Below are 19,743 nucleotides of genomic sequence, written 5' to 3'. Positions count from 1 at the left end.
TAAACCCCTCCATTTTTTAACCTCTAATTCTGGTTTTAGTCCCTTTATTCTGATGCTGAATTTTGGATCTGATATTATTTTTATAATTAATAATTTTTAATAATGTTCAAGATTAGGTCATCAGTCATCAAAGCAGCAACAAACAATTATAAACTACATCCTAAATTTTGTGATCTGAATTTGAGTCGTACTCTTCTTATAATTTACTAAAAAAATTATATATTTGGTACCCAATAAGGGTTCAAATGCATTTAGGGGCCTTTTTTTTAATTTAAAAATTAGAGAAATTTTATATATAAAAATATGTATTTGGTATTTTTTCTTAAGTTGGTTTTTAATTTTTTTTGGAGGTTCACTTTAGTACTTGATATTGACATTTTTTCTTAATTTAGTATTTAATTTTTTTTTGTTTGATTTGGTACTTGTAAAAATTTTTACAAATTACCTTAATATATTAACAACGTTTTTTTTACGAGGTAAAAAAAAATAGTTAATGTATGATTAATATGTGACAAATAATATGATATTTTTTTGTATTTTATATGTTTAATTATTTTTAGTTTTATTTGTTTAATTAATTATTTTATTGATTGAAAATAATGAATTTTTTTAATTTTGAGTTTTGAATTTTTTTCTTATTTAATATTAATTCGTTTAGCATAGTTCAATACTTTTTTTTAACATGAATTTCATCTAATACTAATAATATTTTTATCGCATCAAAAAAAATTAACACCGTTAGTATTTTGCATAATTTGTATAACATTTAATAAATTTAGATAATAAATTGAATCTAAAAAAAATTTAAATACAAAATTAAGAAAAATGACAAGTTTAAGTACCAAATCGAGCCTAAAAATTTAGGTACCAAATTAAAAAAATGGGTCAAATTAGAATATCAAATTGAGTAAAAAATTTAGATACCAAATTAAGAAAAATTATGGAATGGGTGTTGAAGAGTCCCATCTCAAAACAACTATACCACCAACCTTAACAAACATGCTATGTTTCTATTTATGGATTAAGTGAAATTTGTTTACAATATGAATTGTATACTAAATTAATATTCTTTTATTCTTTAAAGAAGAATGTGAATTTCATGAGCATTAATGCTTTCACTCATTGCATTGGCTTTAGATTCATGGGAGATCCTCTATGCCCTAAAGAAAAAGAAAAGCCTCAACACCCCAAATGCTCAAAACATAAAGAATCAATGAAGCATGGTGCTATTTTTGAAGGGAAAAGAGTGCATATTCTATTTCTTAAAATGGATGGCATATTTTAAAATATGTCAACGTCACGAGTTAATCGAATATCAGTTTAATTTTAAAATTATTAAAATATCCTTACTCTTCTAAAGAAATACATATTATTATGGGGTATTTTTGTCTTTTTATATTTTTTAGTAAAATAAAATTGTGAAGTAAGAGGGATGTCAAAATGGGGCCATCTTCAATTTCTTAAACTATTCATATGGGATATTTTGCTTGGTTGCTTGCTTGAATTTATTACTGATATTCTCATTATCAATGTTAACATGCCCTTTGGATATAAAGATTCTCAAGCATTACTTTTATTTGTTTCATAAGTTATCCAAATAATCCCCACCTTACATAATTTGATTTCAACATCAAATCTAAATAATAAAACCCTAAACAATTTGAATCGAAAGTAATCGAATTAGCAAACTCAAAAGATACTATCCAAATTAATCCAAAAACCCAAAATTGACGTGAAGATGAAATGACACAAAATTTAAACACGAATTGACTCTAGTCAAAATCAATCATACTTGCCTCCTCCAAAACAAAGTGAGTTGTTCAGTCTGATATACTATGTCGAAATTTGGGATTTAATCGTTCTACTTTAATTTGGAATGATTTGACTCTTTTGCTTTTAGAATGTTATTAGTAGGTCCAAATGAATAATACCATTAATTGTTGCCATGGGAGTGAACGTGTATTTTTTTTAAAAGGCATAATGATAAATTTAACTCTTAATATTTATATTTTTTGTCAATTTGTCATTTATTTTATTTTTGAGCTAAATTTGACCCTTAACCATTTAAAAAGAGTCAAATAACTTCTGCTTTTTTTAACGGAAAAGTTGACTAAGACATTATTTTTTAACAATATTAACGTGACAACTCGCATGACAGTTCATGTGTACTTCATGCTGACATGACACTGTTTATCTTATATGCCATGTCAACAAATAATTTATAATTGAAAAAAAATATATAAATGTTAAGGACTATATTTGTCGCTATACCTTTAAAAAACACTCTTAAAGGTTTGATTGAAATGTAAATTTATTATTGGTTAAACACAGTTGATTAGATTTTTACGTGTTTTTGACAGCGTAATTGAATATTTGTAAAAAGAAAATCCACATAACTACTTTAATGACATCAACTAATAGTGTTATCGATTTAGATATGTTAATAAAATTATAAAAATACATGATCAAATTATGGTTCTTGGATTGGGCCTCATTAAAATCCTAACAAACAATGAGAAATGTAAGCAAACACTTAACTCTGCACAATGATTTGCATATTGTTGTTTCTCAGCTTCACACAACAAACCAGAAAATCAATTTCATATATTTGAAGTCCAATTGAAACAAAGCCTTGCCCCTTTTTTTATCTTCCCTTTGCATTAAAACCCAACAGGTAAGAAGAAAGAACAAGGATGAGAATTACTGTAATGACGGCTGATGAACAGATCCTCAATTTAGACGTTGATCCTCATGAATCTGTTAAGTACCCTTTTATCCCTTCTTTATTATTATCATACATTCCTATTTCTTTGTTGAATTCTTTTCCTGTTTTTTATAGGTTGAAAATTTGAAAGCTTTGTTGGAAGTGGAGGTCAGTGTGAGAACCCTTTGGTTATATATATATATATATATGCATGCTCTCTTTGCTTATGTATATTTGTGTGTATTAGAGTTCTGGGCGCCTTATCTATTTACCGTAGATTAGATCAAAGAGCTTATTAGTCTTTTTTTAATTAAAATTTCATTCTTTTGTACTCTTAAAAACTGGCTTGATCGAGGCAATAACCAAATAGAGATACATGGCATATCATGTTTACATTATACTAACGTACACGGATCGGTTTTTAACTATAGAAATAGATAAAAATTTTGACTGAATAATCAGTTTACTCTCTGATTTAATATACAATGCTTAATTTATCTATTTTTTTTAGATAGAGAAAGCAAAAATGCATATCCAACTATTAGTATAAGGGCTTCCATGGTGCTTTTAGAGTTTTGATAGTTGAGTTTGATGCTCAGCTTACGCTGATTATGACTTTGTTTGGGTTTATGGCAGACAAATTTGCCTATACAACAGCAACAACTTCTTTATCATGGGAGGGAAATTCAGAACTTTGAGAAATTGAGTGCATTGGGTGTTAAAGATCATGATTTAATTATGATGGTACCAAGTTCTGGTTCTAGGTAAATTATGCATCGGTTATTCGTTTGGTTCTTTACTGAAAACAATGGATAAATTAATCATTATATGTTAAATCAAAGAGCAATCTGCTTTTAGACATTACATCATATCTATTATTAAAAATTAACGTGATTGATAAAATAAGCAAATAGTTTTACGTGTATTTCATACTAACGTACGGAGACCAACGTTTAGCTTATAAGTACTCTTTGATCTAACGTATAAGAACTAATTTTGCCAAATTTTTTGAATAAAAGAAGCAAAGCGCAACCCGACTCCTAGAACAAGGGACTCTAGATGCCTATTACAAGATGTTAATGCAGTTTCTATCCTGATAAAGATATGTATCATTTGCACTTTGCAGAGAATCTACTAATGATTTGAGCTTCAATCTTGATGGATCTGCTGTGAACCCTGGAGTTTTCCAACAACATATTCGACGTGATTCTAATGTAATCGGACAGATATTTCAAGCTGACCCGGAACTCGCACAAGCTATTCTCGGGGACGATCTCAACAAACTACAAGACATTCTACGGGCACGTCATCAACAACGATCAGAATTGCGAAGAAAGGAGTTGGAGGAGCTTGTAAGTATCTTGCCCTACCGGTCTACGGCTATAGTTATATCTCGATTTGATAGCATTAAAAAGAGCCAATACTTATTATAAACTTATTTGATTTTACTCTATAGGCTCTTCTTGAAGCTGATCCTTTCGATGTTGAAGCACAAAAGAAAATCGAAGCTGCCATACAACAGGTTAGTTTTCTCTACTAATCTGACTTAATTGGAACCTATTTACTGTTTAACAAAGGTGGTCGTATACATATGCATATCCCTCGTTTTTCCGGTCGCTATGCTCTTTGTGATGCAGAAAGGAATTGATGAGAACTGGGCTGCTGCCTTGGAACATAATCCTGAAGGTTTTGCAAGGGTGGTTATGTTGTATGTTGACATGGAGGTTAATGGTGTCCCGTTACAGGTAAAGGCGGTGGCCGGTATTGTATAGAATCGAACAAAGGGTCATTGTTCTGTACTTCATAAATTCATTAAATTTGTTACTTTGATCATCTGTGAAGGCATTTGTTGATAGTGGTGCACAGTCGACTATAATTTCGAAAAGCTGTGCCGAACGATGCGGGTATGTGCTATAAATATTCCTCTCCGTGACTCCGTCCTCTCTTACATAGGAGAAAAGTATGCCGGTTTGAATGCTATTTTACTTGTTTCTTCATAGATTGCTAAGGCTTTTAGATCAACGATATAAAGGTATTGCTCATGGGGTCGGCCAATCGGAGATTCTCGGAAGAATACATGTTGCTCCAATCAAGGTATGATTGCATACTTGTTTTCTAGTATAAACATTACAAGTACATACACTCGTTATGCTTAATGCAGCATTCGACTTCTTCGTTTATTTTGTGTTATCGTAGATTGGAAATATATTTTTCCCTTGCTCCTTTGTGGTTTTGGACTCTCCCAACATGGAGTTTCTCTTCGGATTGGATATGCTCCGTAAACACCAGGTAGCTTTGTCTCTACTTAATATCCTTACGTATCGATAATTCTGACTAGTGCGGTTCATACACAGTGTGTTATCGATTTGAAGGAAAATGTTCTTAGAGTGGGAGGAGGAGAAGTTTCTGTACCATTTTTGCAAGGTTAGTAACCATGGGGTCGTTGATGTCGATCTTTTTCGGGACTTAGTGCTATTGAATTTCGTTTCTTGTAATGTAAGTTAATCAAGTATTTACTCTTTTTAGAAAAGGACATCCCTTATAACTTCCTTGATGAAGAAAGGCATTCGAAGCATGCATCGAGCTCCGGCCCTGCTGTAAGTCTTTTTCCTATCTGTACATCATTTCGTGGCTTCATGCAGTTGCATTTTTTCGACTGATCTTTTGTGATTCTTTAGATTACAACAGGAACAACAGAGAAGAATGCTAATGTGCAATCCGGAGGTCAACCTTCCGGTCAGTATTCGACATCCCATGTTGTCGTTTTGCTTTTGTTCTGTGAATTCATCCTGAGTTTAATGTTACTGATATATAACACGTACGTATGTACGTACCGGCACTGATATATCGCTCGGAAAGAGGTGCTATGAAATCCCTCTGCAAGTGATTCTTGTTCTCATTCTAACATTGTTTCCTTCTTTGCTCCCTAGGGGGTGCACATGGTGACATAACAAAGGTATGTCTGTTCTAAACAATTCTTTTACAGTTAATTGTACCAGACATCCCCAAATTATTGACCAAATGAAAAATTGCTTATATAATCCCTTTAGGTTTTAGGAAATCACAAGTTAATATAATGGTAAAATTGTACATTTGTCCTTTAAAAAATTTTTGTTCATTTTTGGCCTCCCTAGAACAATTTCCTAGCTTCGCCCCTGATAACCTGAGGAAATTTGTTGCAATGTCATAAAATCGAGAGTTTCATTCATTTTTCTGCAGAGACCTGATTTTGAGGCCAAAGTTGCAAGGCTTGTTGAGTTGGGATTTGCAAGAGAAATAGTGGTAGAAGCTTTGAAATTCTGCGATGGCAATGCAGAACAGGCTGCTGGGATTCTCTTTGGAGGTTGAAGATGATCTTTTCCATTTTTCATTCTTAGAAATAATATTGACTTTTAGAGTTTTTAAAACAAAACTTGAGCTACTCTTATTTCCTCAATTGAAACTTTTATTCCATTTTTATTTCCTTTGTTTTAACATGATAAAGTTCAATGAAGATGTTATTTCAGTTTTGGTAAAATATATACTTCTAATCCATTTCAATATTGGTCCCTTTAAAAGAAATAGGAACAATTTAATACTTTTCAATCTATCAATTGTACATAATTTTCGGAAAGAAAACTCAAGTTCAAACCCCATAAAAGACATTGTTAGGAAAGGACAATAACAAACTCCGAAAAAATTAATCCTCATGAACCGTAAAACACATACAAAATAAAATCCAATCCTTAATTTTGTACATGAAACGAGTTCGAACTCAAGCTCAAACTCGAGCATCAAAAATCAAACACAATCAAACTGAACCCAAATAGAATAAATTCAAAAAAGGGACATTATAATGATAGTTTTACATAACATTCATTTCACTCAAATGCCTACCTATCAAAACTTTCATCTCAAATAACTCCCTAAAGAACATCACGTTATTCGTTTTTTTTTTCTTTTCTCAAGGGTTTTAAATTACTCTTAAAAATCCATATAACAAAATCTCAAAAACATATTACAAATAACAAAGAATCAAAACCTTTCAGCCAATCTAGCACTAACTTGTCTAAGTTTAGAGTAAACCTTACCAGCAGGTGAACCTAAAATGAGGCTACAAAGTGAATCCCTAGCAATCTTGATGTTAGCAAAAGATCCCAATATATGAATCTTAGTATCGGCAATGACGATCCTAGTCTTCGTAGCGTTCTCGATAGCAAACTTCGTTTTACCTCCCTTTCCCGACAACCTTCCTATAGCACGAGACAAGTGTTCTCCTCTAAGTGTTTTCACATCCTTGATTTCAAACGACTCGACATATAACTCGTCTAATCTCAAAAGAGCAATGGCATCCGGAACATCGAAACCCAACATGAAAGCTTGGACAAAATCTGCACATTTTTGTAGGTTACTAATGTCGGGAGTGTCTTGTCGTGTTTTCAGTTCGACTTTCCGAGCTTTGAGATTCATACGGATGTCGATCTTCATTTGTTCATAAACAGGAGTATAGATATCCATCCAGTATTTCTTGAGAGGTGAATACCTATGAGGTGGAACCGAAACCTTTCTGAATTGGACTCGACCGTCTGACATCTCGTGTGCCTTAAGAGGCTCAAATTTTGGCTTTGGGGGTAAAGGATTTGACTCGGGTTTAGGCTCGGAAGGCACGGTTTCGATCTCCATGGTGGCCGGTGCTTCAGTAGACATCTTTATGTTATTACAACACAAGCAAATTGGAGTCTGAATGGCAAAAAATTACAACAGGTTCAATTTATAATTGAACTACAAAGTAAAAAGAAGTAGCATCATCAATTACATCAACAAATGAGCTAATTCATCATATTTTGGTTCATATTCATCCTTGGTTTATTTATTTATTTATTTGTTCTTATTTTTTAAAATAAAATTTTCCTAATTATTATCAATTATTCAAACTTGCCTCTAATAACCTATTCTAGTAAGATTCTAATTACATCAGCTATATTACTTCTATTAAATCCACCATCTCTAAGCAACATAAATTCCAGGATTACAAAACATAACAATAAAAAGAATTCAAAACCCCAAAAAGAACAAATCTAGCAGAGACCCAAAATCAAAAACACAAAAAATTGGAAACATAGTTACATATAAATGAATCCCAAATCATTCGAATTGAAAATCAAGAAACATAGAAGAAATTGAAGGTTTAGCTGACCTGGAATGGATTTGGATTACAGTGAAAAGCAGTTTCCTTTGACCTCGATCGAGGTTGAGTGGAGCCTGGAAAGAAGCAGAGATTGCGATAAGTAGCCGCAGGCAAGGCAACCAAGAAGAGGAAAAGCTTAAAAACCTAAAACCCTTTGAGTGGCATACGAATTTTGTACTTTCGAGATTGGGCTTTTCATTAAAAGGACTCAAATAGCAGTTTGTAATTGTAGCCCACAGGCTTGTAATTGTAAATGGGTTATTGGATCAATGAGACCCTTATAATTTCAACAAAAGTATACAAGTAGACTTGTCCATAGCCGGGTCGGCCTAAAAAGTGAGAAAATTTAAGTAAAAATATAGATAAAAAAATTTAAGTTTGGACAAAAAAATAATGCTTATTTTCTAAACAAGTTAAGTCTTAAGTAAGCTTTTTTTGACCCGAACTCAACCCGAATTTACAAAAAATATTATTTTTTACTATTTTTTCATTGTTTTGCTATTATTTTACTATTATATTGCAATTATTTGTTGTTATTATTTGGATATTTATAAATTTTATTTTATTATTAATTTTTCTACTTTTTTAGAGATATTTGTATGCTAAGTTGTATCTATTTTAGTGTTATTTAAGTATATGTATATATTTTTTTATTTTTTTCATTTGTTGTGAAACATTTATTTTAATATTTTTAGTGTATTTAGTTAATTACATTGATGATGATGATTTGCCATAATATAATGCTTAGTGATTAGCTAGTTAGACTTTTTAGTTGCATGTGTTATCATTGTTAGTCATCTTATTGTCCGATCTCTCTTGGGTTCGCTTCATGGAACACTTGAAGTGTTCCATTGTAACACTTAAAAATATTACAACTAACTTGTCACACTTACAGTCAAGCTGCTTTTATTTCTGATAATTTGTGCCAATTCTCTACTTGGCGTTCATATGCCATGCCATGATGTAGTCAGGCTTAACCACTAAGAATTTATCCATTTTTAGCACTAAATTTAACAATCATTTAAAATAAGCGAAATTATATGCTACACTATTCATAAGCAAAATCAGGGAGTTGACAAGTGCCCTATAGAAAAATAGAAAAATATTACACATATCAATTTTCAAGACAGCTTGTGTAATATTGGTCAGATTGAATTATTGGTCTACTCGTAATACTATAGTCTTTGATTGAGTTGTTCATCAAGTCGAAATGTTTAGATCAATCCACCTTTTCACCTCACAATTAGTAGGCTCAATTTTGCTATTAGTCCTTATGTCATGTTAAGTTGAAGATTTAATCTCTCTAAAATTGTTTCGTACATATCAAAATTTGAAATTTCAATCCTAATCAGAATGGTAATTGTTAAATTAATTAAGCTGAGATATTTCCGTAATCTTATGCAACAAACATATCATAACCCGAACCAAAAATCAAACTTAAAATAACCCAAATTAAAAAAAATGGATTTTATAATTACCCTATTCATTGATCACTACAATTTTGCAAGAGAGAAATATGAATCATGCTTGTATGTAATTTCTTATTTGCAACGTTATTACATTTGGCATTTACTTTTCTAAATTTTTCCCCCCCAAAAGAATGGAATGCTAATAATAATAACGATAAAATCAAACCCCCAATTAAAAATTACAACAAAAAATTTCTACTTACGTTTCACTACCAATGGACTTCTCACATAATGATACCCATCACACCATCTCAATACCCCAAATACATACCCTACACCTCCCTTCGCATCCACTTTTTTACTACTCGGTTTTAACCTCACTTCGAATTTCTTCTCTTCACCGATCTTTGTAAATTTCAATGTTGATGGATGGACCGTAACCATAACTCCGACCGGTGATCGAACATGAGCTTTATATGTCCCTGGTGTGCCCACATTCTTAACTTTCCTTGTAATGATGGTTGTGCCATTGAGTTCAGGGACTGTTATGGAAGGGTAGTTCAAGTCCGCAACGTTGTATGATTTTGGACAAACGTATGGCTTGTTCGAAAACAGTTGTATTGTGGTTTGGTTGTAGCCACAAGCACACAAGTAGTTCAAGTAATCGTTGATGGTTAAGTCGTAAATGAGGCCTGGATCCATTGCACGGTTTGGTCTCACATGTCCTGCGCCGTAACTGAACGGGGTTGCCTTGTTACCATCTGAATCAAGCATTGGGTTGACAGTGTTGTCTCTCGTTCTAGCGGTGGTCATGATAGCGGATCTTATGGCTGCAGGGCTCCATTCGGGGTGGAGACTCTTGAGAAGACCAACGATGCCAGAAACGTGCGGGCAGGACATGGAAGTTCCAGACTGCGAGGTGAAGGGTATTCTACGTGTGTCGGATTCATCTTCTGTTGGACCGACTGATTCAGAGAATGCTGCAATGATGCTTACTCCTGGTGCGGTTATATCCGGCTGAAAACCGAAAACCAAAAACCAAAACATTAAATTTGCTAATCAAACAATATATATACATATACCTGCGGTTATATCATTGAAAATTTACCTTAAGGATTGCAGGGTCAATCATGTTGGGTCCCCTAGAAGAAAAAGAAGCCATAAATGGTGCGGGCTTTGCATCCAATTGTGTCTTCACTGGTGTTAAATATGCTGTAGGGTTCCTATATGTTCATAAGTTATTAGTGAAACATAAACAATTATTATAGCACAAACTAGAATGGAAATAAGAGAGTTACTTGGTTGAATTGATGTATGCAAATACTGTTACACCATCGGTGAAATTCAAGTGAGTAGCCGGGAGCAAATGTGGGTCAGCTATAACTTCATTTCCGCTTTTCTCATCGTTTGCGAGAATCATCCCAACCGCACCAGCAAGAAGAGCCTGCTTTCCCTTATCAGTTCTTGCGTTGATTCCCCGAAGACATACTAATATCTTCCCTTTAACCTTGGTGGGATCCAATGATCCTGGTTGACACAGGATACTGCATGAAGGAAAAACAATTCATCGAATGATATCGAAATAACATGAAATTACAAATCTGGAGTCGAACATGAAGCTTACGCATCAACAGCTGAAGCGTTGGCTGCTTTGGCACGATCAGCGCCGATCAATGGATAAGAAGTTTTCGATTTCAATGTTGCTGCAGCAAGGCTGGCTCCCTTGAGACGTATTTTATTGCCTAGTTCAACATAACTAGTGAACTCCCTATCGAGTGTACTAGCACCAACCGTAAACATCCACGGCGACAAGTTCGAAACAGTTCCAGGATCAGGTCCCGAGTTTCCACCAGACAAAACAACAGATATCCCTTTCTTAACAGCATGAAAGGAACCAATCGCAATACCGTCTTCAAAAAACTCAGCCGGTTCGCCACCCAACGACACGGAAAGCACATCAACACCGTCACTTATCGCAGCATCAAAAGCAGCCATGATATCCGCATCGAAACATTGGTTACCATTAACAGGGGGCCAACAAACTTTATAAGCTGCAACACGAGCTTTAGGCGATCCTCCTTTCGCAGTACCATTTCCATAACCGAAAACACTAGCCCCATCAACAAAGTTACCACCAGCTGTTGATAGAGTATGAGAACCATGACCCTCGTGGTCCCTAACAGTCTTGAACGTCGCGTTGAGCTTTTCGCCGAGGTAAGCCTTGTACCCTCGGTTGAAATACTTGGCTCCGATCAACTTCCTGAAATATTTAACAATGGGAAAGTTGCAGCCATAGGACAAAAACAAATCATAAGCTCCATTGATGATAACTTTTAACCAAAGTTACCTTTAAATTTATAACTTTTAACAAAAGAAACTAATAAATACAATAGACATTTGACTTTATGCTTTCTATGGGGGAGAGAATCAAGTAGAAAATAAAAAGAATTTTTTTTATCATAGTCAGAAAAGAAATGCCCTTATTCCCTTTTGCTTTTTTTAAAATATAAATATATTTCTTTTCTTAAATTGTTACTTTTATCAATTAATTATTGAAAAAGAAAATTCTGGGTCATCACTTTATCCCTACAAGAATCAATGATTAAAATACTTTAGGATTTCTAATCATCATACAAAGCCTATCAAAATTGACATTGGTGACAACATAGGTTTCTCGGATCGAAAGTGTTGGATTCGGATAATTCAAAAACAAATTTTTAAGTCATCTCGTGTATTTTAAAAAATTATGGAAGGTCAAATTCATATACATATATTTAAATATATAAAATCCAAATACAACCTTAAAAACCATGGCTTTATCAACTTACAATCAAAGCCATGTGCATTGATGCAAAAGACAGCAAAGATCACTTGTATTCTATTCTAAGAAATACTTGGAAATGATTTGGATTCAATTTTTTCATGTATTGGGAAGATCATAGCTTAACTTGATGGTCAAGCATGTGGTATGAAAATGATAATTAATAACAAAAAGGAATCATTTGGAAAGATTTGTGAACTGCAATGATATTAAAAGAAATTTGAAAACAAAATTTTTAATTTATAAGAAACGCCATGAATGTGAGATTCACATATGAATTCCACTATCATTGCATAACCTAAAAAGGAGGGTCTGTTACACACCTTTAGAAAAACTTTAAAGTATGGGCCCTTTTTTCTTTCAAAACTTTACCTCATAATTGAGGTTGCTATTGCATTTATACATATATACATACATATGTATATACATGAACATGGCTTTGATTGAAAATACATTGTATATGCAGATTCCTTTGTAGAAAAAACACTTGTGATTTCCCATTTTTAGCAAAGAAATAACTCATTTTAGTGAAGTAGAATCAACCTGTTACAACGAAAACGATCATCGATGCCACGTTGACACGATCCTCGCCATCGAGACGGGATCGGTCCTATCCCATCGTCGCTAAAGCTCTTCGATTCCGGCCAGACACCTATATCAGATAATAAAAAGGCATTGCTTTTTAACCAAAATATGTCAAAACATGATAGCCATTGACAAGCAAACAGTGGCACACATATTATAAGCAAAAAAGCATGACATGTATAGTAAAAAATCATTAGCTATTGAGACCCTACCACTGTCAAATTTTATCTGCAGATTAACACAAAACATGAAAAAAGCTGGTTTTTTTTAAGATCATTTGAAAACTATTGAGTCAAAAACCAATTATCTGAGTCAACTTTCAAGTGTCATTTTGAAGAAATGATTTGTTTTTAAACGTGTAAACATCAAATAAAAAATACCCCAAAATTTCATGCAAAAAAATGGATTGAAGAAAAGGAAAAAGATTGAAACTTTACCAGTATCAAGGTTTCCAATAATGGTGTCTTCACCAAATTTTGCTTTCTTCCAAAGGGAATCCGAAGGTATAACACCATTTCTCTCTAATCTGAGAAAATCCCATGATCGTGTTGTATGAAGCTTTCTTCCTTTGTTTAAAAAAACCGAAACCACATTTGGATGCTCTACATTCATCAATGATGAACATTCAAACATTATGCCCAAAAAAAAATTCAATGAAATATAATAGAAAAATAATTGAAATTTTCTTACTTGAAACCTGTGATGCTTCATCTTCATCAAGGATTGCAGCAAAACCATTGATGTTTCGAGTGTATGAGTAAAAAATTTTCTCTTTTGCTGTTTCAGTGCTGTGGGGGAAAGTAAATACAAAAACAAATGGATTAAAATCTAAAAGGGAAAATGAAATGAGGATTTTTTTTAATGTAATTATATGAAATTACGTACCTTCCAACTAATGAACCCAGTAATTCATAATGAGAATTTTTTACTCGATGAAGTTCAGCCGATGTGGGATTTAAACCATGATTGTGTCCTCCTAAATACACTATATAAGACTGCACAAACAGAAACAAATAGGTACATTTTGAACATATAAAGATTGAAACTTTGACAAAAACAAGAAAAACCCAGAATTGTGTTTAGTACTAAGAAACTAAAAAATCAAACTGAAAATTGAATGAAATTTTTTAAGCTCTGCTTGCCTTTCTAACAGCAAAAGTTGATGACTGCAAAAGAGAAAAAAGAAAGACTGATAAAAGTAAAGGAGAAAGCATTGAAAGCTTCATTGATTTGGTCCTTTAATGGCTTCTACTCTCTGTGTTTTGTGAAGTGAAGGAGGAGAAGAAGAAGAAGAAGAAGGTGGTGGTGGTGTCGTTGTAAAGGGACTCTGCTTTTTCCCCTGTTTTTAAACTCTGTTTTTTGAAGCTTTGTTTTTGGAAACAAAAATGTTTCTTCCCTTTGATAACGGATAGCAATGGATTTCTCTCCCATTTTGCAAAGGCAACTTTTTAGGAATGGATTTTGATTTTAAGAGCTAAGATTTTTTTTTTTAAAGTTATCTTTTGAGATTATATTATATTTATTTGTTTTGATTTGGGTGATTATCTCAAATTTAATGGACCCAATCCAGCAAATTTAATTGGAAATTAGAAACTAATTTCTTTATTTTAAAGAAAAAAAATTCAAATTAGTTCGGTAATTCGAAAAAAATTGTATCCATTCAAGACATATGCACAAATTGAAAGGAAGTTCCACACATCTTCGTCAGAGCCGAATCCAATGACAAACAAACTCACAAAATGAAAATTTTCAATTCAATTCTCTTATAAAAAAATATAAATTAATATATGATAAAATTACACTCTAACCCTCTGAAAATAAAAATTGTTTAGACTCTTCGAAAATGAAATTATAAGTTCATATTTTTTTGGCTCCCGCTAAAAACCTTGATTGTAATTACAAATTCGAGCCTGCAAATCATATATGGTATGTGAAACGATCTTTATTATAAATATATTTTAAGAGTTTATGTTACGAATCAATTTAATCGATAAAATTACATAACAATAAACTAAATTAAGATATTTAATTTTTTTAAATTTTTTTTAAAAATATATACATAGTTTTATGAGGATAATATAAATAAAACTGTTTGAAAATGCCATAAATATTTGCAAATTTGGTCAATTATTATTTGATTGGATGAAATCAAAACTTGCAAGAGTCCTACAAATTTAGTACTACTTTTTTTTTCTTATTAATAAAATTTCTAAAATAAATAAATATTGTAAAAGGTTTATTTTGTTGGGGTTGGGGCTATAAATAAAGGTAGAAAAGCTAAAAAGTATTGCAACATTATTTTTATATTTCTAAAAAGTTTTACATTATTGAAATAAAATAAAGTTACATGTAAAAGCTTGAATCTTTTTCTTATTTGTATAACACGGTTTATGTTTGAAGTTCGTAGTTATCTCTCCTAATAATGTTATAATATAATATAATAATTTTTTTTATTTAATTATAAATTTTGGGTTTTATTTAAAAAAAGGTTTATTATTTATTGTATAGTGAGGATTTAGATAATATATATTGAGAAATAAGTGATAAGGTTAAATCCCACTACTACTAGACTAGTACTTCAATAATTAAAGTTAGCTATTATGATAATTAGATTATTATTATCATTATTAATAATTTACTTATATGAAAAAAAAATGTAGTAGTAATAATATATCATACGGGTCGATTGAGTCTTAATTCGACTGGCATGAGCATTATTGTCAATACATGAGAATGTGGGTTCGAGTGCGCTAGAGTCTATTATCCTCGTATTTATGAGTTGGAGAAGGGCTATGAGTAATTTAAAGCATTGTGTTAAAAAGAGTAGATATAATGAGAATATATCATGAAATTGTTTAAAAATATATACAATATGGTCCTACCTATTTAGTGCAAGTAGCTTAAGATAGTGATGAAATTGCAACTACTTAGGTTAATATGATGTTTAGGTGAAAATTAATTAATTTTTAATTAGGGTAGTAAAAGTCAAAAAGTCATTAAATTTTAATTAGAGTGGGCATAAAAACTTGTTTAAACCTTTCCAACAAATTTATTTGAAAATTAGGATTGAGTTTTGAATATTTTTGAATTGTTCTTAATAATTTAGTTCAATTTGATCCTTTTTTTGGGGGGGGGGGTTTGGATTTTTTTAACTTTATTTAACAAAATAGCCTTTATTTTTAAACTTAATTATAATGTATTGAATAAAAATAGTCTTAATTAATATATTATTTTAATAAAATGTTTAAATTTCACGTGAAAAACCTATTAATCATATTTTATTAACTGAGAATAATCGTTAAATTAAAAATATCAATGCAATAAACTATCTTGTTCCCTAATTAAATATTCTACTATGAATTTGAAATATCGTAAATTTATAAATTGATTACTTGAATTAACTAATTTAAGTTGATGACTCATACCGATCAATTGAACTTGTTAGATTCTTAAACTTCATAGTTAACATAATTTTTTTTTTTTTTTTTGGTGAAGTAAACTTAGGACAAGCTTAAGGAGACAACAGACTGCGTAGATCAATTCACTGCCAAGACAGAATGATTAATGCCTTCCTCCAGGAATTCCGGAACAGAAATCGGTAGTTCCTCCAAGACCATCAATCGATCCAGATCGCCTTCAACTGCCTTTGCAAGACAGTCAGCAACTTTGTTCTTACCTCTCTGAATATGCCTGAAATTTTTCTGCCAGTTTTTAGAGCAATATCTGTGAATCATCCTTACTTCCTCGACATTGCTTACTGTTGCCAAGCCGCTCTGTAAAGATTTTATCAGCATCACATCATCACTTTCAACCTCCACTTCCTTGAAACTTTTCTCCCAAGCTAGTTGAAGACCTTCAAGAACAACCTGAGCCTCAATCTGATATTAATTCACCATATTAATTCTATTATAAGATTATTGAAAGAATAAACTATATATGATAATACCCCTAGTTGTAGGGGTGTTCATTCGTTTAACCGACCCGAAATAACATTAACAGAATTAACCGACCTTTCAAAAATTTTAACCGTTAACCGAACCAAAATTTTTTCAAAAAAAATTAACCGAACCGAAATTTTTCGGTTAATTCGGTCGGTTAACCGAATTAACCGAAAATTATATATTTTTTTTATTTTTGGTTAAAAATTAACCGAATTAACCGAATTACCCGGATTACCCGAATTAACCGAATTGAATCACTACATAATTAAATTATTTTTAGACTTTTAGACTTTAGTTTTAGAATTTTATTTTTATTTATTAAATTATTTGTAATTTTTATGATTGGGTTGGGTTGGGTAATTGGGTTGGGTTGAATACTTGGGTTTGGATTGGGTTTAGGTGAATAGTGAGCCTATTTATATATTATAATTTTATTTATTAATTTTTTCGGTTAAACCGAAAAAATTCGGTTAACCGACTAGTTTCGAACCGAATTAACCATTAACCGAAAAAATAAAAAATAATTAACCGACCTCTGACCGAAAAAATTTAGTTAACTGACCGATTAACTGAATTCGATCGGTTAACCGAAGTTTTTCGGTTATACCCGAATTTTGCACACCCTTACCTAGTTGGGCTCTTCTAAATTGTTATAATTTATAGTAATCCAAGGTTGCTAGCATCTCAAATGAATATTTGTGGCCCAATAAAGTGGTGTGCTTGAAAGTGTTTTGGGTACCACTATCATATTACGGCCAGTACCGGTAAAATCATTGAGTATGCAGTAGTATGGCCCATACCGATCGAAATTTGCATCGGAACAAAATTTAGAGTTTGTTGTTTAGCTTTGCTATCAGAACGGAGCATTCCGACCGGCATGGGTGGTGCTAGAACGGAATTCACTACGGAACAACAAATATTAGTGTTTCAATGCAAGTTTCGACCGGTACCGACCGTACTGGTGCATTCCGCCCTACCGGAAAATAATGGGCTAAGTGTTAGGCCTTTTGGAGGGAGAGAACGAAGGCCTCAGCTGAACTTGGAGAATCGGCCTTCATTGCTCCACAAAACTCTGTTGGGTGTAGTAGTGTATCTGGGTCAAGCCCTGTTTAAAAGATAAAGGTAAAACAGTGGCCTACCCGTCATCTGGTTTAGATAGTATGATTCAAAATCGACAGGTTGATAGTGAGAAAAGAATTGCAATGGATACGAATTCTGGAAGCTGAGGCCGATGATGCTATTATGACTGATCAGCGTTGGGTAGCACATCTGTCGGATCCACCGGATGAAGAAGATAAGACGATTGCCAGTGAGTCTAGTTTACATGCTGCTCTGGTTGGAGTAATGAATCCCATGCCTGTTGATCAGGTAATAAATTCTCCCAATAATGAAGGCAATAATTTGGAATTGTAGGGAAGTGGGAAATGTGTTATTCATGAAGAATTGTATTGATTGAATTCGTCGAGAAGTTCCGGATGTTTTGTGTGTGCTGGAAACTAAAGCTGCTGTGGGGTATGGGTAAGACCTTAGAGAAGAAAACTCTCCTTGAATGCTAGTTTTGAAGTTCAAGCCCAGGGATTCCGAGGTGGGTTGATTTTCCTTTGATATCGATCTCAGAAATTTTACTGATCAAGCCATTAATTGCTTTGTAAAAGAAGGGCACGCTTCTTTTGTGTATGTACAACCGAACCCAGAAGCCAAAAATCGGTTCTGGAGGGATCTTGCTGATTGGGGTTCGAATCTTAGAATGCCTTGGACGGTGGCCGGTGATTTTAATGATTTTGCTTCTTTAGAAGAACGTAGTGGTTGGGTTGACCATCTTATGGATATCAGTTGCTCAGGATCTAAATTCACATGGGTTCGTCGTCAGCATGGGAGGATTACTTTACAAGAAAGGTTGGACAGAGTTTTGTTCAATCTTGAAGCTTTGAATTATGCCACTGTTATATTCTGATCACCATCCAATTCTTCTTAATACTTTGGGGTTCGTTGTGTCCTTCCAAGAGACTTGCGGGCTTTTAGATTCGAAGCTGCCTGGCTTACTTGTATGGACTTTTAAGGAAATCTTCACGGAGTGGATGGTGAACTCGAGCAATATTACACAGGCCATTGAAGTAGCCACCAGGGCTGTTAAGGAGTGGAAGTCCTCTTTTGGCAATATATTTGTGAGGAAATGGTCATTGATCAAAAGGTTGCAGGGTATTCAAAATTCACCTCGTTATATGTTTTCTTCTTATTTGCAACAGTTAGAAGCAAGAAGAATTATTGTGGCTTCAGAAATCTCGTTTAGACTGGATTTCTAAGGGTAAACGGAGCACTCGATGATTTCACCTTACAATGTTGATGTGACGAACTCGAAATAAGGTGTTGGGTTTATTCATTGATGATTCTTGGGCATCTAATCAAAGAAGTATGATGGAACATGTGGTAAATTACTTTGATAAACTCTTTGCTAAGAAGCAGGTCTCTCCGTTACCTTGTGATTAGCCTTTTTTCCATGAAAGGACTGAAAGCTCCGGGTCCAGATGGTATTCAACCAGTCTTCTATCAAAAGCATTGGGATTCGCTATTTGAATTTGTCAAGGGGGCATGGAATACTGGTACTTTTGCTTTTCATTCCTTAAGTAGCAGCAGCAGATAGAATCCCTTTGTTCCGGCCTATAGACCTCTTCAACACTTCCTATAAAGTTTTATCTAACACAATTGTCAATCGTCTGCGTCCAGTAACACAACGTCTCATCGGACCTTTCCAAAACAGTTTTCTTGCTGGAAGGAGCACAACTGATAATATTTTGGTGACACAGGAAGTGGGACATTCGATAATGAATATGAGAGGAGTTCAAGGAGCGATGATTCTGAAGATTGATCTGCAAAATGCTTATGATAATGTGGACTGGAGCTTCCTCAGGTTTGTCTTGATTGAATTTGGTTTATCATGTTTTGTGTCCAAGCTAGTAAAATCACCCCGATTTGGAATGGTCAAGTGACTTCAAAATTTCCTCCACAACAGGGTTTGAGACAGGTCGACTCACTGTCACCATATCTCTTCATGTCCCATCTCACATTTATCTAGCAAGAACCCTGAATCTCTAAACCCAATCCAAACCCAATCATCA

At 33.1% G+C, this 19,743-nt stretch overlaps 3 protein-coding genes across 5 annotated transcripts; 1 reads left to right on the top strand and 2 right to left on the bottom strand.

Moving 5' to 3' along the window:
• Positions 1-2,505: 2,505 nt before the first annotated feature.
• On the top strand, positions 2,506-6,221 carry LOC107903408 (protein DNA-DAMAGE INDUCIBLE 1). Of its 2 annotated transcripts, none has more exons than XM_041092582.1 (14): positions 2,506-2,759; positions 2,840-2,872; positions 3,341-3,468; positions 3,831-4,056; positions 4,161-4,226; positions 4,342-4,449; positions 4,547-4,608; positions 4,705-4,798; positions 4,901-4,993; positions 5,077-5,128; positions 5,231-5,301; positions 5,383-5,440; positions 5,635-5,660; positions 5,924-6,221. In XM_041092582.1, the coding sequence occupies exons 1-14, from the start codon at positions 2,694-2,696 to the stop codon at positions 6,050-6,052; spliced, it is 1,212 nt and encodes a 403-aa protein (XP_040948516.1). In that variant the 5' UTR covers positions 2,506-2,693; the 3' UTR covers positions 6,053-6,221. The 2 variants fall into 2 exon arrangements, with proteins under 2 accessions (XP_040948516.1, XP_016684937.1); XM_016829448.2 differs by having other exon boundaries at positions 2,508-2,759; positions 5,059-5,128.
• Positions 6,222-6,500: 279 nt separating this feature from the next.
• LOC107903381 (RNA-binding protein pno1) lies at positions 6,501-8,122 on the bottom strand. 2 transcript variants are annotated; one of them, XM_016829397.2, is made up of 2 exons: positions 7,881-8,122; positions 6,501-7,423 (listed from the first exon to the last, which is right to left on the bottom strand). In XM_016829397.2, exon 2 carries the CDS (start codon positions 7,388-7,390, stop codon positions 6,719-6,721), a length of 672 nt encoding a protein of 223 aa, XP_016684886.1. In that variant the 5' UTR covers positions 7,391-7,423; positions 7,881-8,122; the 3' UTR covers positions 6,501-6,718. The 2 variants fall into 2 exon arrangements, with proteins under 2 accessions (XP_016684886.1, XP_040948517.1); XM_041092583.1 differs by having other exon boundaries at positions 6,501-7,390; positions 7,881-8,039.
• A 1,264-nt stretch (positions 8,123-9,386) lies between these two features.
• On the bottom strand, positions 9,387-14,141 carry LOC107903382 (subtilisin-like protease SBT5.4). Its single transcript, XM_016829398.2, has 9 exons — positions 13,829-14,141; positions 13,572-13,681; positions 13,377-13,474; positions 13,124-13,288; positions 12,645-12,753; positions 10,905-11,540; positions 10,579-10,824; positions 10,389-10,503; positions 9,387-10,297 (listed from the first exon to the last, which is right to left on the bottom strand). Exons 1-9 carry the CDS (start codon positions 13,910-13,912, stop codon positions 9,536-9,538), a joined length of 2,325 nt encoding a protein of 774 aa, XP_016684887.2. The 5' UTR covers positions 13,913-14,141; the 3' UTR covers positions 9,387-9,535.
• Between the last annotated feature and the right edge of the window lie 5,602 nt (positions 14,142-19,743).

The sequence above is a fragment of the Gossypium hirsutum genome, chromosome D05, assembly GCF_007990345.1.
Source record: "Gossypium hirsutum isolate 1008001.06 chromosome D05, Gossypium_hirsutum_v2.1, whole genome shotgun sequence".
Taxonomy (NCBI): Eukaryota; Viridiplantae; Streptophyta; class Magnoliopsida; order Malvales; family Malvaceae; genus Gossypium; species Gossypium hirsutum.
This window is presented reverse-complemented; position numbering and strand designations above follow the sequence as displayed.